We start from the raw sequence: 25,443 nt of genomic DNA on the forward strand, positions 1-25,443 counted from the left end.
GGCGATAAACCGTCAAAAAAATTCCCCACGGTAAGAATTTGTATCTCACGGTAAAAACGATAAATTCCCGTTGATGACGTTTTTGTGTAAAGACTGATTTATGGTTCTGCGTTAAATCCACGCACAATGTACGTGAAGGAAGGAAGGAAGGAAGGAAGGAAGGAAGGAAGGAAGGAAGGAAGGAAGAAAGGAAGGAAGGAAGGAGGGAAGGAAGGAAGGAGGGAAGGAAGGAAGGAAGGAAGAAAGGAAGGAAGGAGGGAAGGAAGGAAGGAAGGAAGGAAGGAAGGAAGGAAGGAAGGAAGGAAGGAAGGAAGGAAGAAAGGAAGGGGGGAAGGAAGGAAGGAGGGAAGGAAGGAGGGAAGGAAGGAAGGAAGGAGGGAAGGAAGGAGGGAAGGAAGGAAGAAAACAAGGAAAGAAGGAAGGAAGGGAGAAAAGAGGAAGGGAAGAAGGAAGGAAAAAAAGAAGGAAGGAAAAAAAGAAGGAAGGAAGGAAGGAAGGAAGGAAGGAAGGAAGGAAGGAAGGAAGGAAGGAGGGAAGGAAGGAGGGAAGGAAGGAAGGAAGGAAGGAAGAAAGGAAGGAAGGAGGGAAGGAAGGAAGGAGGGAAGGAGGGAAGGAAGGAGGGAAGGAAGGAAGGAAGAAAGGAAGGAAGGAGGGAAGGAAGGAAGGAGGGAAGGAAGGAAGGAGGGAAGGAAGGAAGGAGGGAAGGAAGGAAGGAAGGAGGGAAGGAAGGAAGGAAGGAGGGAAGGAAGGAAGAAAGGAAGGAAGGAGGGAAGGAAGGAAGGAGGGAAGGAAGGAGGGAAGGAAGGAAGGAAGGAAGGAGGGAAGGAAGGAAGAAAACAAGGAAAGAAGGAAGGAAGGGAGAAAAGAGGAAGGGAAGAAGGAAGGAAAAAAAGAAGGAAGGAAAAAAAGAAGGCAGGAAAGGGGAGAAGGAAGGGAGAAAACAAGGAAAGGAGGAAGGAAGGAAGGAAATGAGCCTGAAAGAAAGAAAGAAAGAAAGAAAGAAAGAAAGAAAGAAAGAAAGAAAGAAAGAAAGAAAGAAAGGAAGAAAGAAAGAAAGAAAGAAAGAAAGGAAGATAAATTCCCGTTGATGACGTTTTTGTGTAACAAACATGGCGGATCTGAGAGCGAGATAGATTTATAGTTACAAAAGTGGAGTTGAATTGGAATTTCTTTTATCGTCATTTTTATCGTTATCGGGGTAAATGCCAGAAATTATCGTGATACATTTTTTAGTCCATACCACCCATCCCTAACCACTAGGGTCTAGATCCAGACCTGCAGGTCCTCTAGGACCACTAGGGTCTCGATACACCGTCTTCCAAGTTCAAATATTCAACTTTACAGCAGAAATATATATATATAATACATTTTTACAGTCGGTACAGAAACAGTTTTCGTCTCCATGACATCCGTACAGAGTTGAATTTTATTTACCACATCAGGTAAAAGTATATCAAGCAACAAATCTATGTATAATTAGGGGACGTGGTCTTCAGCCTGGCAGCCAGCACAGATGGCGACTCGCTGTCATCCCCGCAGCCACTTGGTGCTGAACTGACTTGACTTCTGGGCCGTGAATAAAGACAAAAGTACAACAATCTGTTATTTAGAAGAGAATATCCTGTCTTGTGCTCGGTCTTCCACGACCAGCCATAAAGGAGAATGAAGCTTGGCTGAAAAGCAGGCAGAAGCTGACCGCTGGCCTCAAGCCCAGGGACGGTCCAGAGGAACTCGTCGATGGTCACTGCGTGGTTGATCAGAGCTCCAGAGGGTTAAGGAGAGGGAGGTTTAGGAGGTCCGAAGCGGATTTAAAGGTTTCCCAAGGTTTTAAGAGGATTCTTTGAGGTTTTCAGATGTTTGAGAGGTGTTTTGGAGGTTTTCAAGAAGAATCTGGTGCTTTTAGGAGGTTTTTAAAGAGGCTTCAGACATTATTAAATTTTTCGTATATTATTTTGTGTTCTGGTAAAACGTTCTGAAAACTTTTCTGGATCTCAGATGATGAGATTTTGGTTTTCCTCAGCTCAGGCAGACTCCAGATCATCGGATCCCTTCTCCCTGATCACGGACTTGTAAGGACTGGTAAGGCCGCTGTCAGACGATAAATGAAGAGTTTCGCTCTTAAACCAGACGTCCTCTGTGGGAAAACCACGTGACACCTGACCAGCATGCATCTCTGTCCTGATGCAAACCTCGTATCTCCAAGTTTGGTGATTCTCATCTGAACGGAGGAGCAGTTATTTTGGTTTGAGCTCAGAGAAGTTTTGGGCTCCTGCCACGTCTTGCAGCCGTTCCCAGGACCACGTTTCTGAGCTGGCAGAAAGCAAGGACAGCTGATTTCAGATCAGAAGTGGATAACGCCGACGTGCCCGCTTCCTGTCAGGGTCAACAGGAACCTCTGACTCCACTAAACACCGGTACGCTCCAGAAATCAGAAGAACCTGCTGGAGATTCTCTGTTTTTTTGTTTTTTCCAGCATCTCCGGGGTCAGTGAAGTTTCTGCTGTGGTTCACCTCAGCTGCAAGTTGTCCTCCCTGCTGGTCTTCTGAAGACACACAGCAGACCACGACTCAGCGAACAGGAAATGCTGAGTCAGAGGACACCGTCTTCATCTCTGTCTGACTTCACAGCGATCTGTAATCTGTTCTCGGGTCAAAACTCACTCAGAACCCTCAGATGTTATGAAATAAATATTCCTGCTGAGGGGAACCTTAAGTACCCCGTTCATGTTTCCACAGGATTTAAGAGGACACCTTACAGCCAACTGCTGCTGATCATCAGCTGTTGGTGAACCGATGGTCCGTAACATCGGATGTTTTGCTTGTCTGGAACTAGGGTTGCCACCCGTCCCGTAAAATACGGAATTGTCCTTTATTTGAGAAAAAAATGTTGCGTCCCGTATTGAACTAATACGGGACGCGATTTGTACCATATTTTCATTAACTTTTACACCATAATCTAGTTGAATTATTGAAAGAAATTAACTTTTACACCATATTCTAGTTGAATTATTGAAATAAATTAACCTTTACACCATATTCCAGTTGAATTATTGAAATAAATTAACTTTTACACCATATTCTAGTTGAATTATTGAAATAAGTTAACTTTTACACCATATTCTAGTTGAATTATTGAAATAAGTTAACTTTTACACCATATTCTAGTTGAATTATTGAAATAAATTAACTTTTACACCATATTCTAGCTGAATTATTGAAATAAATTAACTTTTACACCATATTCTAGTTGAATTATTGAAATAAATTAACTTTTACACCATATTCTCCACCTGTAGGCTATATTATACATTTGGGCTGATGTGGACATACGTAGCATAGGAGGATATTTCAGTTGCTATATGGTTGTCTGTCTATACAGTCATGACAGTTCAATGCTATTAAAGCACTTTAAACTTTAAATCAAAGCATTTTGTTTTTTCATATAAAATAAACACATTTTTATTCAGTTTAGAAGTTTTGGGGCTTTTTTTTTTGGCTCCTGCGCTGCTGAAATCAGGGCGTCCCTTATTTCTATTTCTGAAAGGTAGCAACCCTATCTGGAACACTCAAATGTACGTCAACACGTTGCCATGGGGGAAAGATATCGGCATTAGTCTTAATGAAGCAACGGTTGCTAAACATCACAACAAGCAGGACTGAGATTTGGGAAACTGTTATCTCATGATTCGAAAACGAAGTACAAAGTTTATGCTAGCTTTAGCGTCAACTGAAGTGTAACCTCCAACGCTCAGAAAATAAAATCAACCAAATTCTCCGAGGTAAAGATACAGTGCTAAGTAGCAAAAGCTAATTAATTCAATTCAATTTTACCCAGAACATGCTCCTGATGAAGACCAGCTGGAAGAGAGAGAGAACAGGCAGAGAGAATGAATAACAAAGAAAGGAGAAACAGACACGGCACAAAAGTCCAAAAGAGGAGATATATTAGTATTGATGATCCGTTAACTGGAGAACTAAGAGTTCTATGTACATATGACTGATAATGGGTTAGATGGTGGACTATATAAACAGGTGTAGACAGCAGACACTGAGGTGGTCAGAGGGGGGGACTGCGGGTCAGGATGAAGCTCTGAAGCTCCTTCGAACATGTACAGAGGAGAAAAAGAGGGGGCAGACCAGCACAACAACTCCAAGAACAATGGAGAACAATGATGGTGATGAGATACTTCTAATTAATAACTGAGGGTTGATCTGAAGAAAGGAAAGAGAAGAAGAGGAGAGGAGGAGGGGTTAGGGGCACCACTCAGTGGATCATGTTGGTGTCCCCAAGGGAATATATATATATATATATATATATATATATATATATATATATATATATATATATATATATATATATATATATATATATATATATACACACACACACCGGTATATATAGGGGTATAGCAGCATATCTACGACGAGCTATGTTTCAAACCCGCTGCACTAGTCTTGTCCTGCAGCTGCAGCTATGACGACTGCTCCTAATTACTGTAGCTAATAACATTTAACCATAGCCATCCATCAAAAGACCTGACCACACCTGATATGGTACCAAAGATCCCCCGTGATACAGTTGTCATGGACGTGAAGTCCAACTATGGAGACCAAAACTGTTGTTTGTACCAGACTGTAAAGTTGAACATTTTAACTGAGGTCGACGGAGATGAACTCTGTTGGATCCTGACCCCAGTGGTCAACAGAGGAACTGCAGGTCTGGAGCCAGACCCTGTTGCTCAGTAACAGAACTGCAATTAGGGATGGGAATCGAGAACCGGTTCCCAGTGTTTCAATTCCTTGGAATCGTTTGCCTTTTTCGCAAACGATTCCCTTATCGATTCCAGTGGGCGCGAATGACGTCACCAAGAACGTAGCGCAACGTGCACATTCGCGCCCAGCAGGAAAACACGGGGACAAAGCGGCATAAACGCTCGAAAGTTTGGTTATATTTTACCAAAAAGGATGACAACAGGGCGACAATTCTTGCAATGTGGACATTTCAACAGAGGGGGGAAACTGTTAGGACTCGGCCGGCTGATGCGCTGGGAGCGCGGAGTCAGCCGGCGTGTGGTAAGGCTGATTTATGGTTCCGCGTTACATCAACACAGATCCTACGGCGTAGGGTACGCGGCAACACGCACCGTACGGCGCGCTTCGCCGCGTACCTTACGCCGTAGGCTCTGCGTCGATTTAACGTGGACCATAAATCATGCTTTAGAAGAGCTGCGCTCCGGCGGACAGCGGAGCTCCTGACACAGCTGCAGCTCACCAGCTCATCTATGGAGAAGTTAAAGAGCATCTACCGCTAGCTTCTCCTTTCATCAAGGCAGGGAAGAGAATCAGGCCAGAATAGATGAATGTCACCAAGCAGGGACTAAGTTTGTGGTGTTGAACATGTTACTGGACATTCTTGTGTAATTGCTACAAAATAATTTGTTGTTTTTCGTTAATTTCTACAGAAGAATATTTATTTTATTATTATTATTTTATATTAAATACATATTTTACTGTATATTACAAATCATTTTGTGGGGACCCTCTGGCACCATTGAGGAGCCCAAGGCTGGGGGCATCTTAAGACCTCATTATATTTTTTTTGTTCAAAGATATAAAAGTTTTATATCTTTGAACAAAAAAGATCGGAGAAACAAAGAAATTGAAACAAAGAAACAATTTTAGTATCAACTTTGTTTTATTAAAACAAAGTTGATACTAAAATTGTTTCTTCTCCTTTTTTCAAAATGAGAATCGATAAGAGAATCGATAAAGAATCGAATCGTTAAGCAGAATCGAAAATGGAATCGGAATCGAAAAAATCTTATCAATTCCCATCCCTAACTGCAATGTTCTTTATTTCCTGGGTTGAACCAGACTACGAAACCAGATGAAGGCCCTTTGTCTAAACATTCATTATCAAGAACCTCTTTAATAATTTCTAGAGAGTTTAGATTTTAAATGTGGACCTCAATGGGTTCCCAGCACCTACTTATGGGGAGAACCAGAAAGAAGGGCAGCCAGCAGAGGACAAACATGCCCACCACCACGCCCAGCGTCTTGGCGGCTTTCTTCTCGCGGGAGAACTTGAGCAGCTTTAATGTGAGCGCGTTGCGCCCTGTTGGGGGTCCGCCCCCACCAGACTTGGTGGATGTGCAGAGTTCCTGGATCTGCTGGTTTCTGCAGTGGATCCTCAGGGTAAGCTCGTTGGAGTCCTCGGCTCGGTCTTTCATCATGCCGGCCTCCAGGTTCTTCGTGGTTCGCTTGGCCACCACGTAGACCCGGCAGTACATGGCCAAGATGACACCCAGAGGGATGTAGAAGGAGCCCAGGGAGGAGAAGAGGGCATAGAAAGGCTCCTCAGTGATCAGACACACTGTATCGTCCTGCAGAAGAGAGTCGGTTAACAACATATGACAATGATGGAGAAACATCAAGCACATCTGCCACAAACCACCAAAAACACGCAAAAATTCATGAAATAGCTGAAATTAATGGCAACTGTTGTCTTTCAGATAATTTAGATGGCATGTCCTCACATTTGTCTCTAGAAGAATCTGGTGTGCTGGAAGTTCATGGTTCCCTCAATGGCTGCTAAACAATCCCAAATCATGACTCTTCCACCACCGTGCTTGACAGTGGGTATGAGGTGTCTCTGCTGAATTGTTGTGTTTCTCCATCTCCACTTTGGTCTCATCTGTCCAGAAGTCTGAGGTTTTTGTGAACCTTTTCTGCTAAAAAACCCTCCAAACAAACCGTACCTGTTCAGTCATCTTCTATTGTACTGTCTTGGACTAAAACAGTTAGTGGTCCCATATGGTCCTTTTCCTGACCTTCAAAGGTTCAGATTTGTCTAAAACTTATTTATCCTCAACACCAATCACAGATCAACCCAGCCCTTTATCCCCCTTATCCCAGATTCAGTCAAGAAAGGAACATTCTCCAATTATCTCTGTCAATGTGACTTGAGCTAAGGTGTCTGGTATAATGGGAAATTTTGGTATAACAATGTCTTTTGCCTGTTTTCAAGTGAAGATTCCTTGCCGAGGTCATGCGCCTTTGACATAGTACGGTTGTCAGTAGGGGTGGGCAAAAATATTGATACGGCAATATATCGCGATACATAGTCTCCCGATACGATATCGATATTCAATGTATGTATCGCGATATATTGCCGTATCAATATTTTTGCCCACCCCTAGCTGTACTGTATTTTTGTGATTTCAATTTCAGTGTGGGTGAGACACTGCATTTTATTTTGAGTATTTTGTATCTAAGAATAATGCACACACTGCACTTTTTTATTGTGTTTCAGTGTGTTTTTTCATGCAAATATGTTGCATATTAAAATGGAAAGTTTGAATTACATTGTTTTGACTCAGTCTGTCCAATGAATTATCACTATCATCTGATGTACATATATGCAACTTGGATTTTAAGATGTGTAATGCATTTTTAAATTTTTCGGTGAACTATGTAGAATATCGTGATATATCGGGATATATCGATTAATCGGGATATTGCATATTGTATCGTATCATGGCTCAAGTATCGTGATGCGTATCGTATCGTGAGGTCCTTCCCAATACCCATCCCTAGTTGTCAGGGTGATGGGCGATATCTTTTCTAGTTCCCAGCTTCTCAACTATAAGATAACTTGTCTCTAAACATGTTCAGCTCACTCAGGACTGACTGTTCGTATGACCGGTTGGACTGTGTGGCTCCATTCATTGAATGTTTTTCCTTTTTTCATTAAAACTTCAGAAAGACAGCTGAGGTGTCCTGACATTCATTTTTGAACAACAATTTTTGCCACCACACTGGTTCAGCAATAAAAGCAGAGTGACTGGGGAGCAGTGGGAAGGGGAAGATAAACAGGCATGACCAGAAACAGGCTGCATGATCTAAGACACTCAGTTTTTAATGAGAATCTTGTAAAAGGAATGTTGATGAATGTATGAATATCAAATATGGGACCTTTAACATACTCAGAGGATCAATAGTTTGGAAATTATCAATATCAAGATTTATGTGCAGAAACAGTTGCTCCTCTTAGACCATTGCTGATGTCTTTTCCTCCTGGCAATGTGTTAATACACACCTGGGTGCAACTCTGAAACCCGATGGAAGGAAGAAAGGGGGTACTTTTTTTGGCATCGTTTTTGTGAAATCAATAATGACATGGTGAAATTAAGTCACGTGATCCATCTCTCTAATATAAAGAGCTTAGTTACGTCTGACCTTGACGAACTACCATCATGGTTTTGTTTTTGTCTGTTTTTAATGATGTTTTTTAAACTCTTTATAGAAACACTTTTGCTCATGACTGATTTTGTTTTTTCTGAATGTTTATTGGTGTCTGCAAACTGTCTCTTTTACTGCAGATTCATGTTCAGACTTGAGCAAGAGTTTTTGGTAAATACAAATGAATGTACTGATTTCCTGCTTTTATTCTGAGTTTTAACCTTGTTCCTGCGACTGCTCAGGTGAGTCGTGGACAGGTGAAGGTCTAGTGACAGATGTGCAGGCCAGCGGTCCTGAATGCTCTAATATCTAACTTGGTTTGTTAGGGATGAACAGCCTCTTTGTTCTGGAGACGTTGGTTTCCAGAATTAGTCCTTAAGCTCCAAATGAGATCAAATAATTAACGTGGTCTGTATGAACCTGAGCGGCCTCCTCATTCTGGGGAGGAGAAACAAACAGAACTGCATGTTTCCTAGAACGCTGACGTCTTTGTTGGATAACAGGGAACTCTGGCTAATCAGATAAACTTTTCAAAACAGTTCATTCTACAATCTGTCCTCGCTAACAGTCACATAACAAAGCTTTGATCAAGAATACATTCTGCTCATAGTGACCGTTGCGCTGGTTTCCTGATCTTTGGGGGTTCCTCAGGGTTCTGTTTTAGGGCCTCTTCTGTTTTCACCATAAATTCAAGTATCTTTAAGTTCCATACAGAAAATCCAGGAATCTGGTTTCCCGAAAAATAACAGAATCGTGATTCATGTCAAACATCAGTACTGGACAGTCCCCTGGAAACCGTGTGGTTTAATCTTTTGTTCAAACTATCTAAAATTATGTTTTTTTTTCCTCAAATAATGGTTATAAGGAAGAAAAAAGATCCGGCCATGTGCCCCAAACATTTTCACTATATTCTCTGTTTAGATCTTAAAGAGATGGAAAATAAACATGGAGGTTCATTTAAGGTTTGATCAAATTATTGGTAGATTTGTAATTTGTAATTGTAATCTGTGCTGATCAAAAAGCTACTGATAATACTGATGAGTTCATCAAGCTTTATAATGCCACTAGAGGTGATAAAAACCGGTGTAACAATCAGTTATCCTTTATACAGCCAAAGGATAAGGAGACGTTTTTGCTGGTGGAGTATGTTTCTATTCAGTCATGTTGAGAGTCCTGCTAATATTTACACTGAAGTTGTAATGAAAACTGCTGAAGAACAACGTGGCTAGTGGTAGGGGCGGGGCAGAGCCAAATCTCTGTTGAAACTTACTGTTGTGTTAAAAACAAATACTGACAAACCAACAGCCATAATGTCCCGGGCATGTTGCAGCATAACCAAAATATCCAATGAATTATGACAAAATATAACCAAAACTGCCAATGAATACTGCTAAAACATGGCATGAAATAAAGAAAGCTGGAGCCTGAGCTGGAGAAATGGTGAGACGACAGGTTCCCCTACTTCTTATACCATTAACTTTTGTAGAATTTCCTTCAGGAATGAGTCAAATTTCACTGAATTGGATGTCAGGATATGACACCTCTGTGCCCCACGGCATCATTCATATACTTAACAGCGCACACTTCAACGGCTGGGAAATGAGTGACCGCACGTCCAGCTGGAGAACAACCGATTTATCCCATTGAGCTACGCAACTACCGTCAGTTTAATCTGTTAACACACAAATAATCACATGTTGCTGAAGACAACCATTAAATATTCACAGTTCTGGAGGAACAAGTAAGTGAACGCGTGCTTTCTTCCATGGATCTCTTACCCATTCACTGACTTCCATATGTTTGACTCAAGGCTCAAGCTGGGTCCAATGATGTTTTCAAGCCTTTATCTGTTTCCTGTGGCTTCTTCTTTACCCTACCGAGGACTCTGCTCTGTCTTTGGAATCATCTTGGCTAGAAAAGTAGCCACAATACCAAACTGTCTCCGTTTCTAGACGGTTTGTGGACTGATGGATGCTTAATAGTGGGGCTGCTTAAGTCCATTTTTGAGCCGAATCGTTCACTTCATGGTACAAGCACCAAATTTGGTACAAATGATGTCCAGGACATACCTTCTAATAAAAGTACGTTGCCCAGCTGAAAATCCAAGAGGGCCGCCTATTATATATAATATATATATATATACTATATAAACACTCTTAGATGAGTCTGAATCCCTTTCCAACCTTCTGCAGATCAACTACTCTCGATTGGATGTCTTCAGAGATCATGGTTTACGTCAGCATATGCTTCAGGTGAACAGCAGACTCCAGGTAACTTCAGTAGATTTAGGAGGGACAACACCACGCCGTGAGGGGTTGTAGAGCAGAGGGAACCTGCTACAGCCACAATTAACTTTTCCTTCTCAGGGTTTTACGAGTATTAACGCTTCGGCACAACCACAAGAGCGGCGGGCCTGGACCTTCGTGAACGCAATGACATGGAGGACGATGTCAGCTTTGATTGGATACCGGCCTCGCACCGCACGATTTGCATTAAGTTGAGCAGTTAAGCTCCACAACATCGACTTCTGCATGAAACTGAAAAAATAAAGACCTAATTAGTCCTGGGATGGAACAGGAGTGGGAACGCTCCCCAAGTCTCCCTGGACTCCAGGCAGCCCTCTAGAGAGGACATCTGGACTCTGGAAATGGACCTCAGTTACCAAATATCGTTGGTCTTTTCCAGGGGTGGAAAGTAACAAATTACATTTACTCACGTTACTGTAATTGAGTACTTTTTATGAGTAATTTGTAATTTTCGAAGTAGTTTTTGAAATATGTAATTTTTACTTTTACTCGAGTACATTTTGACCCAAGTATTTTACTTTGCTACATTTGAACCCCCTCACGTTACTGAGTACAAAATTTATGGTGAAAATCTTGTGGGCATTTTTTTATTTTGCTTTATTGTGAATAGCAGGATCCTGCGGGCATTGGGCGCTTTATTTTGTGTTTGAATACTTTGATTCTGGTTTTAATGTTGTCGGTTGGACAATATGACTGAAAATAGTTTGCACTTTACAGTACAGGTTGTGACTGTCCTTTTTGTCCTGTTCTGCGGAAGTAAAAGGATCATGTTAGTGAGCTCAGCTGAGCTTTTACAAGTGTGGATGTTTAACTTTAATATGCCTCGAAGTTGATTAAAACAACTTCGGATTTGATTCGTGACTCATCCTTTTTTTTGCATTAAATAACTGAAAGTAACTTTTACTCAAATTACATTTTAAATGAAGTACTCTTGTACTTTTACTCGAGTAAATTTTTAGATGAGTACTTTTACTTTTACTTTGAGTAGGATTTAAGCAAAGTAAAGATACTTTTACTCAATTACAATTTTTCAGTACTTTTTCCACCTCTGGTCTTTTCCAAGTCCAGTAACATCACAGGTGCGCATTAACAGCAGTGCAGCCCCCACTGGACTCATGGCAACACCCTGACAGCATTTAAAACACACACATCTGTTATAGCACAGCAGTGCATACTGGGTAATCTTCCATACGTACCTCTGAGGGTGGGTCCTTCCACCCTAGCAGCGGGCCTATGGAGATGACGAAGGAGAGGATCCAGATGCCCAGCATGCCGAGCAGCGCCCTCCTCTTGGTGACGATCAACGGGTACTGCAGTGGGTAGCGAACGCCGATGTAGCGGTCGATGGAGATGACGCATAGAGACATAATGGATGCCGTGCAGCAGAGGACATCCACCGCCGCCCAGATGTCGCAGAAGATCCGACCAAACACCCAGTAACCCAAAACCTGCAGAGAGGAGAGGCAGCAGAGCCTGACCCAGGAACCAGCAGCTGACCAGTCCCTGTAGATCTAACACACCATCCAGGTGTGGACCACATAATCATGTCTCTGATTGTGACTGTGGGAAGAACATTGACGTTTGTTTCTAACTGGAAGCCAGTAAGTGGATCTGAGTGCTGGACTGAAGTGTTTCCTCTTCCAGGATCCTTGCTGCAGCATCCTGACTGACTCGTAGACATATAACACCTCTGTACCTGCAGTAATTCCAGCTAGGGCTGGGCGATATATCGAGATTTTAATATATATCGATATATTTTCAAACGCGATATGGTACGAGACAATATCGTTTATATTGATTATTAAAAATAAAAAAAAAGATTTTAATATAGCTTATTTTCTGACAAATTGACTTGAATGTTTTATTTGAGATTTGCACAAATGTTTTGTTATTTGCACAACTGTCAACCTCAGTGGAAAATTCTGCCTGTTGCTGTCTACATTGTATTAATTGCACAGTGTATTTTAATTTAATTGTTATGCAGGAAAGGGATATTTGTTTTATTTTATTCAAGAAGCATTTTTATTCTATATATGCAGGCAGTTTATTTTTATTTCATTTGTTTTATACATTTTGATATTGTGCAGACCGGCCGTCGTGGCGAAGGGTGGCGCTAATGAGTCTCATTTCTTAAAAGGAGCCTCATGCTCCTTTAATAAAGGAACCTGTGTGACATTTGGCACGAGGCTTTGTATTAAAACTGACTGTTTTTTTAAGGGTTTGCCTCAGAAAAAAATGAAGCTAACAGAGATGCTATGCTTTAATGCTTTGGGGGAAACCCCAATTATGGCACAGAAAAAATAATGATATATATCGAGTATCGCCATTCAGCTAGAAAATATCGAGATATGACTTTTGGTCCATATCGCCAGCCCTAATTCCAGCATTACATACCGACATCCGTGTTTAGTTGAACCTTTTTGTGCTGGATTAGCAAAGTCCGTGTTTTACTATAAGTTACAGATGTTGATGCCTCGTGTAAACAATTACCTTTTATTTAACATTAACTTGAATATTGAGTTAAAGCTTCTCATCAGACACAAGTGACAAAATATGAAACTGGTGCTGAAGTTGCCATGGTAACAGTAGAGTTAACTGTAAATGTGAGCAGAGTCAAAGCCCAAAGGTCAGAAAAGTTTGTTGAAAGGTAAAACTTTCTTACTGTGGATGTGTCCACCCAGGGGTCATATTCGGGTTTTTAAAAACTGGAATATGAGCAAATTCCGGTTATTCAAAGGGGTTATTGGTGTTTACATGTAGGGGTGGGCAAAAATATCGATATGGCAATATATCGCGATACTTTTCCAGCTGATTCAATATCGATATTCAAAATTTGAATATCGATTTTTATTTTTTGTTTTTTTAAATATTTTTTATCCCCGATTTTTTTCCCATTATATCACCCGGTGCTCCTACCTAAGTGACAGTCCTGGGCATTGCCACTCTCTACCAACCCTGGGAGGGCCCTGCACTGAGCTCAGGTTTTATTTCACGTTTTATTTCATTTTATAATTTATTTTTTATATAACTCAATTGCCTGTCCTTAAAAAATGAAAAATAATGGACAGAGGTTTATTTATTTATGGATTTATATCTATACTGACTGATCACTGTGCCTGTCCTTGGTTTTAGTACCCATCTTTCTTGTGTTTATTATCATTTGCCAGATAATTAAAGCAACCTCATACTAAATTTAAAGTTAATTTCATATGATGTAAATAATATGAAAAACATATACAAATATGTTGTAACTTTAGCTTGTATAGTTATAATAAAACATTGTTTTGACTCAGTTTGTCCCATGAATTGTCACTATAATCTGATGAACGTGCATATACAACTTGGATTTTAAGATGTGTAATGCATTTTTAAATTTTTCGGTGAACTATGTAGAATATAATAATCGGGACATCGCATAATTGGGATATCGCAATGTGTATCGTATCGTGGCTCAAGTATCGTGATGCGTATCGTATCGTGAGGTCCTTCCCAATACCCACCCCTATTTACATGGCCGTGTGCAACCGGGTTATTGCTAATATTCCGGTTAGAAAAGGGTTATTGACTGCATGTAAACGTAGTCAATGATGATTAATTTCTTTATGTTTATCCGCCAAAATATCAGATCATCACGCTACATGTGGAGGATATAGGCTAAAGCTGTCATGTAATATCACACATGTACCACATCTGCCTCGATCACGCTAGGGAAGACGCAGAAAAGGCGGCAAGAGAAAATTTTGTAAATATTAAACTATGCCCCCAAATAACGGACACGTACATTCGCACCAGATTAAAATGATCTCATGACCTCTGTCTTTGTTGAAATAGGCAAGGTCGTTTGTGGAGGAATTTTCACTTTACAAATCGCATACATGGAGCACTCACACTGGATTAAAATAACAGATGTCCTCTGCAATTATTACAAATGACCAGAAGTCCCCAGATGATTTTATAATGCGTTACTAGCGTTACTAGCAGGAGCTGGGAGTAAAGCTACAGTAACTTTGACTGACATCTGATGGGCGTGTTCCCGAACATCCCATCAGCTTGCTGACCTGATGATATATAGATATGTAATCATATGCAGGAGGAAACTGAAGAGGAACGACCAAATGAGGTGCAGGCTTTGGGTGAGAAGAGACCGATATGACTGCGAGAACGTAGGTTGAACTTGAAGTTGCAGATATTCAGACGTGACCGTAAATCTGACGGCGTCTTCCCGAGTTTGGTAAATGAACAGTAACCAGTGAGTTTGTCTGTGAGACTGCAGCGAAGGCAGCAGCCGTGTGCAGAGGCGGTGTTTTGCAGGGTGTGTAAAAGAGGAGAGAAAAAACCGATGCAGGATTTGACCCTATTGAACAACATATTCATGTGAATTTCAAACGAGTCGAGCCAGATTCCAAGATACCAGCAGCTTGTGACAAAATCAATGTCACAGCCATCCAAGGATGAAACGTTGATGGTACGCTCAACCTGTGGCAGAAAAGCTGAAACCTACACACTTATTTAGGGCTGAACAATTTGTGAAAATAATTCTAATTACAACCCCAGCCCCAATATTGCAACTGTGAGTTAACATGCAATGTTTCTTTTTCAATAAAACCAAAAGGATGACTTTAATAAGACAACAGAATATTATATACATATGTCCTTTCCCATAGACTGGGCTTCTTTGTTTGCAGTCTTGTCTCTTTTCTTTTAATTTAACCCCAGAGGAAGACTCAATGCATTGCTGCAGACCCTACCCACCCGGGAAATGGACTGTTTCTACCACTTCTGTCTGGAAAACAGTACAGAAAAATAAAAGTCAAGACCACCAGACTGAAAAACTGCCCCCCAAACCCCCCGGACTGCACTTTATCACCCATTTAATGGTGCCTCCTGTACCACTGCTGATATTTTACATTTCTTTTTTATTTTTATACATCTCACATTCTTCTTGTACATAGTGTGACATCCTGTGTTTTGATTATTTAAAGCTGTGAGTTACCAATCTAAATTTCATTAAGTGGAACCACAATGACAGTAAAGATTTATGATTTATTTGGTAAATACAAAATATAATATAACTCATCTATTTTTGTTTTTCTTCTAAGTTTCAATCACGTAAACCCCACCGACCAACAGCTCTACTACCCCAAAGACATAAGGATTGAAGGATATATTGATTTGAAATAATGAATTCATTACTTTTAATAAAAAAATATGTTTGAACAAAATATTTATTGATACTGGGACTGAATTGAATTATTTTACATTTTCAGAAATGCAAAACAAGAGTATTTCCAATTGGAGGTAATGTAATCCGTTTCATCACAGTATTGTGGTTTTGACTTAGACCTGGTCTACGGCCTCGTTGCTCTAAAAGGCACTGCAATGATCCTTTAACCTTGTGGTGATTCAGAAAATAACTTCATCATCGTGCTAACCTGCAAGCAGAGATCTCTCCGGCTCCATTTCACATCAGGACAACCGCTTGAACCTGGAGCCCCCGGTGCAGGGGGCGAATTCTGTATCTGAACATAATCCTGAGATTAGGCCGGGTTTAAACTCGCCAAAAGGCTTTCTAACAAGGGAGTTCTAATCAGAGCTCTGAAAGGCAAAGCATCTGATATCCCACCGCAGGAAAAGAACCATAAAGGAGTTTAATTGACTTAATTATTGAAAATATCCTTTTAATGATTCAAAACTGAAAATCCTGAGAAACATTTGTTGCTTCAGATTTGTGTAATAAATATATATTATCTTATTTGTGTAATGATGCCGGCTTATTTGCCCGGGCTCAGCCTTGGACAGCCCCCCCCAAATGTCACCCCCCTCGTGCCATCTATCAATGGTCCCTGCGCAGGCTTTGGCACCAAATCTTAGGCTAAGAATTTGGTCATTTACCAAGTCATTTTTAGTGCTGTTTTGAATCCCACTTGCATGGGGCGATACTTTTGAGCTTTCCAGGCAGCGATCGCTGTCTTCTGCTCTTTTTTGTCGTACTCGTGCTCTGGAACAAGTTGTAGCAGTGTTAGCACGCCTTGCTCTGCAAACACCTGAAGCTGCACATCATCTCCTTTTTTTTTGTTAATCTAAAATAATCCCACACCACGGATGTGCTGTTCCTCTTCGAGACTAAAATGTCTGCTGATAAAGCTTCAGACTGTTCCCTTGAGACAGTAAAAAGATAATGGATAAAGCATTCAGTCCCATGACCCACTGGTTTCTGAAGCAGGGCTCCAGACTAACTTTTTTCACTAGGAGCACAGTAGCCCCTAACTGAAAATTTTTAGGGGCACAATCAGAAATTTTAGGAGCGCACATCGTTTATCGACACGCTAACCAAATTTTTACATTTCTACTACATTTCAGTGTATTAGTAATACGTATTTCATAATAGATTAATGAATTACCACAATGTGCTGTTTCAAATGCAATGTTACATTTTATTGTGCACTTTTAAAGATGCCGCAACATAAAGTAAACTCACAGCACCATTGCTGTCATTATATATAAAAAAAACATACATTCACATGATAAAAAAGTGCTTGGTAACAAAGTGCTTAGTAACCTTTCAGCCATGAATTTAACTGTTAAACACAGTACTTAACAAATGTACAAATATTGGGGGTACTGGCCAATAACATTTCCCTACTTGTGTCTTTACTAAAACCCTGAACTTACACCAGTTGACCAAATTCACTGCCTTCACTCAAATAACTAAGGATCTTACCAAGAAATGTTCTTATTTCTAACCTAAAAATGCCATTACACCTGATAACACACATCACTTAAAAGGTTAGGTGGTTTTCCCACGTGTTAAAATTTAACTTTCATTTGTGTCAAGCAAATTTTAAGTTCTAGTTACGTTTTAAGTTAGAGTTTTGGCAGTGTTCAAAATAAAATTATGAGACCTGCTGTATTGGAGCACATTTTCTTTTAGTTAAAACTGTAGTGGGGACAGATGTTTAGAGAAACCTATGTATGTTTCATATCCGGCACTTTTTAATCCTCATATTGTACATTTCTGTTTATTTCTGTTTATACATTTTACTTTATTCTATCTCTTATTTTATCTCCATATACTTGTTTGCTTTTATATTTTTATTTTTATTTTTTACCTTTACTGTATTGCACCAATCACCACAACAAATTCCTTGTGTGTGTCAACAAACTTGGCAATAAACCCCCTTTCTGATTCTGATTTCTGATTCTGATGTACCGGGTGAAGGCTGATTTATGGTTCCGCGTTACAACAACGCAGAGCCGCCGCCATAGGCGACGGCGTCGGCTCTGCGTCGATTTAAGGCGGAACCATAATTCAGGCTTTAGGGGACCATATCGGAGAACAACCAGAAGAATATAGAGTGGATTAAAAATAAAAGTTAAGCACTGAGCTACATGTGTCTCCCGTCTGGGCCATTGCAGACTCATTGCCTGAGCATGATGTTACTAAAACCAAACATACCCGCCGTCTCTTTCTTCTAACTTTATGTGCGCGCCGCGGCGGCAGAGCGTTGTGTCGCATTAAATGTGGTCCGGGCGTAATACCTGCTTTGAGCTGGTGAAATTAAACGAAATAAATAAATAGATCCCCCAACTCATTCCCTTTCAAACTCATTGGCCTGCAAATATGCGGGTTCATTGAAGCACCCCTTCCACGTTTAACGTGTAAAAAAAAAAAATTTTTTTTTTTTTTTTTTTTCTGGCAAATTTACTGGTCGCACGTGTGCGAGTGGACATGAAATTTAGTCGCACATACTCAAGTTTTGGTCGCAAAATGCGAGCATTTGGTCGCAGTCTGGAGCCCTGTGAAGCCCGGTTTTGAAGCTCATTTTTCTTCATGCGGGGTGCAGCCATGATGCTCGGAAAGCTGATGGGAACAGGCCCTCCGTATGTCAATCAAAGTTAGCTGTTGCTACTAGCTCTTTCAAGACATTCCCGCTGAAATATCTCCAGAGCTCCTGGTAGAGGTTTACACTAGAGTATACCGTTTAACATGTTCTTGGCGGCAGTTCAGCAGATGATGGGTTCGTACATACTGCTGGTTGCTTTGCAAAGCTTAGTAGCATAAAGATTACAGATGAGGAAGTGATAACGACCAGCCATTGCTTGAGCCGACTGTCAATCATATTAGATGTAAATTTAATATGATTATAATATATAATATAATATAATATAATAATATGATATGACCCCCCCCCCCCAGAGCCATCATGGATGTGAAATTGAACCGCATGAAGACTTGATGCAGTTTAGTGCTCCGGTCACTCTCACATCTTGACTACCAAAATCACATTTTATGACAGTGAAATTATTGCAACTGCAATTAATCGTTCAGCCCTGGTTTTATTAGTATTTAAAACTAAGTGGAAACAGGACAAAGCACGTTTAATGTTAATTGAAACTAGTCTGTCGTCCGTACAGGCCAGTAGTCAGAGAGGAGCTTGACGTATGAATAAAGGTGTCATCAGCATATAGTTGCATATCAAGTGTAATGTTATTGGTGTAAATACTGAATAGTGTAGGACCCAAAATGCTTTTCTTCTCACCAGTAGATAAATACCATTACTATTGCAACAACACATCATCAGTAGGGTAAAACTAACCTGTTTCACGACGGTCTAAACCCAGCTCACGTTCCCTATTAGTGGGGGAACAATCCAACGCTTGGTGAATTCTGCTTCACAATGATAGGAAGAGCTGACATTGAAGGATCAATAATGGCGCTTTTGCATTAGTACCGCCTTAACTCGGTTCTACCCGCCACGGCCCCGTTTTGCGCTTTTGCACTAGGGGCTGAGACGGGCAGAGCCGCTCCAAGCCGATACTATTTCTGTAACCATTCTGGTGAGGTTCTAATCAGGGCTGAGCAGGGACTATTTCTGACGTCACCACCCTCCACGCCTCTGATTGGTCGGGGGGCGGGGCCGTCAAACGTTTGAATCTGGAAGCGGGAGTCAGCGCGAGAGCGACCCGCGGCTCGCAGCGATTTTATTATAAAGCGCAAAACGTCTGTTTGGTGATCCAACTCTGAGGTGCAGATGTTCATAAACCTGGGGACTGACGAGAGAATTAAAAAAGGGATGTAGACGGGCTGTTTTTTTCTCAGCCGCTCGCGGCTCCAGCTGATTTCTCATCAGCGCCGACATGAACAAAGCGTTTGCGCAATCGAGTACGTCACAGCAGCTTCACCCCAACCTGCCCACTTCTCCGCTGGCTGTGGAAAAACACACGGGGACAAACGGGAAGAGCCGCGACGAGCCGCGCGGAGCCGAGCCGGGCTAAGGCGGTACTAATGCAAAAGCGCCATAAGTGACGTCGCTATGAACGCTTGGCCGCCACAAGCCGGTTATTCCTGTGGTAACTTTTCTGACACCTCCTGCTTAAAACCCCAAAAGTCATAAGGATCGTGAGGCCCCGCTTTCACGGTCTGTATTCATACTGAAAAGATCAAGCAAGCTTTTGCCCTCACTGACTGTATGCAGCCAGAGAAATAACTCTTGAACCAATCCAGACGGTTCTCGGAGAGTCCTATGTCTCTTAGCCTGTCCAGCAGGGTATAGTGGTCACACAGTCAAAAGCCTTTGCCAGATCATTTAGGACTTTGGTTGCTGCAGATCTGAAGCTAACTTGAAACTGGTTACGAATGTTAAGAATGATGAACTTTTTGATGTGCAGAACTGAACTGCTTCTCTTTGACCATTGCTGATGTCTCTCCTCCTTGGCATTGTGTAAATACAGAGCCCGGTGCTCCAGACCAGCAAAATGCCAAAACACCTGCTTTCCTAGAAGCCTGCTGATGACCAATTAACCAACAGCTGATGATTAAAACTTTTAAATCTTACAGAAGCAGTGAGGAGATACTTAGTATTGTCCACAGGATTTCTTTTTCTACCGTGTTATCATCTGAGATTGCATTTGTCTAATGCTAAGGCGCCGTACAATCAGATGATTTTTATTATGTTGTTACATTAAAAACAACAGAATTCCAAAAGGGACAACTAATGTTACAACATGGCTGTATGATCCTATTAGACAATAAATATCCCAAACCTCTCTCTGCCACATACATCTCTATTCTCGTCACTGCGACATTCCTGCAGTAATTTTGTACTATTATTATGCTGACCTTTTTATTATGTGTTAGATAATAGACATGAAGCATTTTTGTGTGACCAAAGGTCCAAACTTCAGAGTTACTGAGTTTACAGTCAGGTAATGAAATAATCCCATATAATGAAATAATGAAATGTCATATGAGAGGAGCAGAACATTTGATTCATGAGAAACTAGAAAAGCAAATATTTCAGGATTTCCACAATGAAAGCGGATTCAGAGGAAAAATACATTTTTTTGGACTGTTATTTTATGATACTTTCTTTATTCAGGCTGCTCTAGTCCTTCACATGTCCATCAGCAGGGTTTCTCCTGCTGATTTAATCGAGTTTAATTATAAGGGTCTCGTCAGGGCACTTCACGGAGCATGCAAACAACTTCAGAACCACTTTCACTCTCTAAGTGTGGAACCACAAGAATCTTCTGGTCATTATGCAGCCAATAACTGATCAAAGTCATTGCCGTCAATATTCACACTACGCAGCGTCCCTGCGGCCACAAAGGGGCTCCAAATCTACTAGACGGTCTTCAATTTCTAAAATTTGTGAAGAAATAATGTGAGAAGTTCTTGTCTGTAGTTACTCAAATAAGAACATTTTAAGACCCTCGATGTGAGTGACTGACATTATGACTCAAAGGTGCATTTTCTAAGTTAAGATAGGATAGATTTTTTTCAAACTATTTCTGAGTTTGTAAAGTTCAAATTCTTTCATTTTCTCTAGCACGTTTGCAAATTTTCTCTCGACTGAAGTCAAATCAGCTCTGAAAATGTTTGGATTCTAAAGTCAGATTTTATTATAAAGTCACAAATTCTGTATTCTCCCATAAATCGGCTTTTATAGAATCAAAATTTCCCTAGCAAGTTGTAATACATAGGGTAATTTTAATCTCCGTATTTATTTCATAAAAATATTTATTGATGTATTCATTGTTACAGGGGTGGTGCAGACATCTCAGATATTCATGTATCAAATATGAAACATCCAACATTAAAGGGAGTTTAATATAGGGAGCATTATTTGTGAGTTTAATAAACCACAAAAGTTTTTTTTATAACCTTTTCTTTTACATTCGCAAATATATGAAGTCATGCTTTTTGAGTTTTTAAAATGTAATTCTTTTTCATTTAAATAAAAAAAAAATTGCGAGTGTATAATTGGATTTCCAAGTTTTCCGTCTCAAATATTAGACTAGATCTCATGAATCTGAGGTAAATCCTGCATTTTCTTTCGGAATTCTGCGATTTGTAAAACAAAAAAAAAGGAATTTCAACTCACAAATATTACAAATCATATAGGCCTACTATGTAACGTTTATATATCTATAAATATTGGTGGATTTTCTGGGCTTTTCGTCACAATTATTATAATTAATAGAATTATTAAACTTCTGTATTCTCTCGAAAATGTATTATCCAAGTTAGAATGTGTGTTCAAAAAATTACAATTTCTTAAATTTCTCCTTTTAATTTGTGTTTTAAAATCAAATCTTGCAACTTTTCTCTTATAGATATGGACATTACTAGTCAGATTGATCCGTCACAATATAAAAAAGATACGGTTGGATTTTCTGAGTTTGCTCATCTGAATTTGTCTGTGTGGTATAAAGTCAGAATTTCTGAGTCTTTTGTAAATTTTTAGGTTTATAAAGTTGAAATGTAAAAATGTCTCAAATTTTAGATTTTTCCTTTTAAGTGAAATTTCACCCCCTAAAAAAATATAATGGTTCTGCTTATTTTGTGTAGCGGTTTTCTTTTGTCTCTCTTGTGACTTTGGTGATTTTTATTCAAATTTTTCTGCCATATTGCTTGATGTTTCCTTTAAAAGTTAACCGTAGCTCAGACACATGCGATGAAAGGTGCGCTCCGCTCACTTAAAAGGGGTCATGTTAAGCCTTGCTGAACTGAATTGTAGGCGCCCTGCATTGCGGAGGAATGTTGCTTTTATCTAAAGTTGGAGAATTTTATTTTTACTTTTTGGCTTAAATGAGAGTTTCAGCCAATCAAATTGCAGCCACTGATACAAGCCACTCAAATCGTACATTGGCGCAGGACACTTTGAAGAGAAGTGTCCACCTGAAAAACTAAAACAATTTAAACCTTAAACCTCTAAATGGAGCCTGTATCTTCTTTAATTTGAATAGATTAATTATCTGGATCTGGAGTGTGATGGGGGAGGTTGAAGTTAAGTTTTACTAAATAGTTACTCCCCAACAGAGAATCTAAAGCCCCCTAAAAGTGAGAAACAGCCCCTGAGAACAGCTTCATGTCCACTTCGTCTTTCTAACGTGAAATCAGAACAACTTTCTGGTCGTGGTCCAGTCTGTGAGGGATGTGTGGAGGGTTGTGGAGGGTTTAGGAGGGTTTAGGAGGGTTTAGGAGGGTTGCAGAGGTTTGAGGAGGGTTGCGGAGGGTTATGGAGGGTTGAGGAGGGTTATGGAGGGTTGTGGCGGTTTGAGGAAGGTTGCGGAGGGTTGAGGAGGGTTATGGAGGGTTATGGAGAGTTGTGGAGGGTTTTGGAGGGTTGTGGAGGGTTGTGGAGGGTTGAGGAGGGTTATGGAGGGTTATGGAGAGTTGTGGAGGGTTGTGGAGGGTTATGGAGGGTTGCGGAAGGTTGCGGAGGGTTGTGGAGGGTTGTGGAGGGTTGAGGAGGGTTGAGGAGGGTTATGGAGGGTTATGGAGGGTTGCGGAGGGTTGCAGAGGGTTGTGGAGGGTTGTGGAGAGTTATGGAGGGTTGAGGAGGGTTGAGGAGGGTTGTGGAGAGTTATGGAGGGTTATGGAGGGTTGAGGAGGGTTGAGGAGGGTTGAGGAGGGTTATGGAGGGTTGTGGAGAGTTATGGAGGGTTATAGAGGGTTGAAGAGGGTTATGGAGGGTTGAGGAGGGTTGCGGAGGGTTGAGGAGGGTTATGGAGGGTTGAGAGGGTTATGGAGGGTTATGGAGGGTTGCGGAAGGTTGCGGAGGGTTGAGGAGGGTTATGGAGGGTTGAGGAGGGTTGATGAGGGTTATGGAGGGTTGCGGAGGGTTACGGAGGGTTACGGAGGGTTGTGGAGGGTTATGGAGGGTTACGGAGGGTTGTGGAGGGTTATGGAGGGTTATGGAGGGTTGAGGAGGGTTATGGAGGGTTATGGAGGGTTGAGGAGGGTTATGGAGGGTTATGGAGGGTTATGGAGGGTTGAGGAGGGTTGAGGAGGGTTGTGGAGGGTTGTGGAGGGTTATGGAGGGTTATGGAGGGTTGTGGAGGGTTATGGAGGGTTGTGGAGGGTCATGGAGGGTTGCAGAGGGTTGAGAAGGGTTGCGGAGGGTTGCAGAGGGTTGTGGAGGGTTGTGGAGGGTTGTGGAGGCCACTGACCTCCAGCGTGGCGGACACCGGCAGCACCGTGGTGCTCAGCAGCAGGTCAGCGATGGCCAGGTTGATGACAAAGTAGTTGGTGGCGGTCCGCAGCTGGCGGTTACACACCACCGACAGGATGACAAGGATGTTCCCCACGATGGCGAAGGTGATGAAAGAGGCCAGCACCATGCCCACCGGGATCGCCCGGGCCAGGTCCAGCGGCGGCACGACGCCCCGGGGCCCGCGCGGCGGCGAGCCGTCGCTGCGGTTGGAGGAGTTGGAGTCCGGCAGCTCCGCCAGGGAGCCGTTGCTCCACAGACTCATGACGGACAAGTCACTTTAACTTTTTAATCACTTAGACTGGATCCTGGCCCCCAATAACTGCTCCTCTTTCTCATAGTCCTCCTTTTAAATCAGTCAAAGTTGCAGAAAAGTCGTGCAAAGACAAGAGGATGAGGTTCCAGTCCCGGCTGCGCGGGCAGCAGCAGGTGTGGGCTCGGCTCGGGCTCTCCGGACTCTCTGGCGGGCCCCTGCCGCCCCGCGGAGCTCCTCCTCGGCTTCTGCGGCTTATTGAGAGTCGGCTCACGGACCTGCGTGTCCTTTTATGGTTCAGTGTGTTTGTTGCGGAGAAACTTCCGAGAGACGAGAAAAAAAGAAAGAAGAAAAAAAAATGAGACGGACGCGCTGCTGCACCATGGTCGAGAGACACTGACATCCCTGTCTCTCTCTCTCTCTCTCCTGACTCTAAACACTGACGTCAAAATAGACAGACAGATAGAGATAGATAGATAGATAGATAGATAGATAGATAGATAGATAGATAGATAGATAGATAGATAGATAGATAGATAGATAGATAGATAGATAGATAGATAGATAGATAGATAGATCTAGATTTTGCTAAACACAACTAGGGAATTCAATTGATTGCAGTTCCTCTCGCTGGCCGCTAGAGGCATCAAAAGCAAGTCGATCCCCATTGATTCTGATGTTTAAATCTCCAACTTTAGAGCAGAAATATATATATATATATATATATATATATATATATATATATATATATATATATATATATATATATATATATATTACATATATTATATATATATTACGGAGCCCTCTGGTGACATTTGAAAATAAAATGCATTAATAACTCGTGGCCACGAGTTAAAATCTCGTTAATGCGTGGCCACGCATATTTTATTTTTTTCAAATGTCACATGTTATTACTACACTCGCCATGACAATACTCTTGCTCTTTAATATAATTAGACTATAATTACCGTTATTAATGATGAATAACCATCCCACCAAGGAAGTTGCGTCCACAAAGTCCAGACAGTAGGTTATAATGCCACCCAGGAGTAAAATAATGCGTGGGCACGAGATACATAATGCGTGGCCGCGCATTAATAACTCGTGGCCACGCATTAATAACTCGTGGCCACGCATTAATATCT

At 41.3% G+C, this 25,443-nt stretch overlaps 1 protein-coding gene across 1 annotated transcript in view; it reads right to left on the reverse strand.

Moving 5' to 3' along the window:
• Positions 1 to 24,610, reverse strand: part of LOC133459252 (alpha-1A adrenergic receptor-like) — a 28,819-nt gene extending 4,209 nt beyond the window's left edge. The window contains exons 1-3 of the mRNA XM_061739126.1: positions 24,002 to 24,610; positions 11,743 to 11,994; positions 5,989 to 6,382 (exon numbers count right to left, since the gene is read on the reverse strand). Coding sequence (XP_061595110.1) covers positions 5,989 to 6,382; positions 11,743 to 11,994; positions 24,002 to 24,307 — 952 coding nt within the window. The 5' untranslated portion in view covers positions 24,308 to 24,610. The remainder of the gene's footprint in view (positions 1 to 5,988; positions 6,383 to 11,742; positions 11,995 to 24,001) is intronic.
• Positions 24,611 to 25,443: the final 833 nt, after the last annotated feature.

The sequence above is a fragment of the Cololabis saira genome, chromosome 14, assembly GCF_033807715.1.
Source record: "Cololabis saira isolate AMF1-May2022 chromosome 14, fColSai1.1, whole genome shotgun sequence".
NCBI lineage: Eukaryota > Metazoa > Chordata > Actinopteri > Beloniformes > Belonidae > Cololabis > Cololabis saira.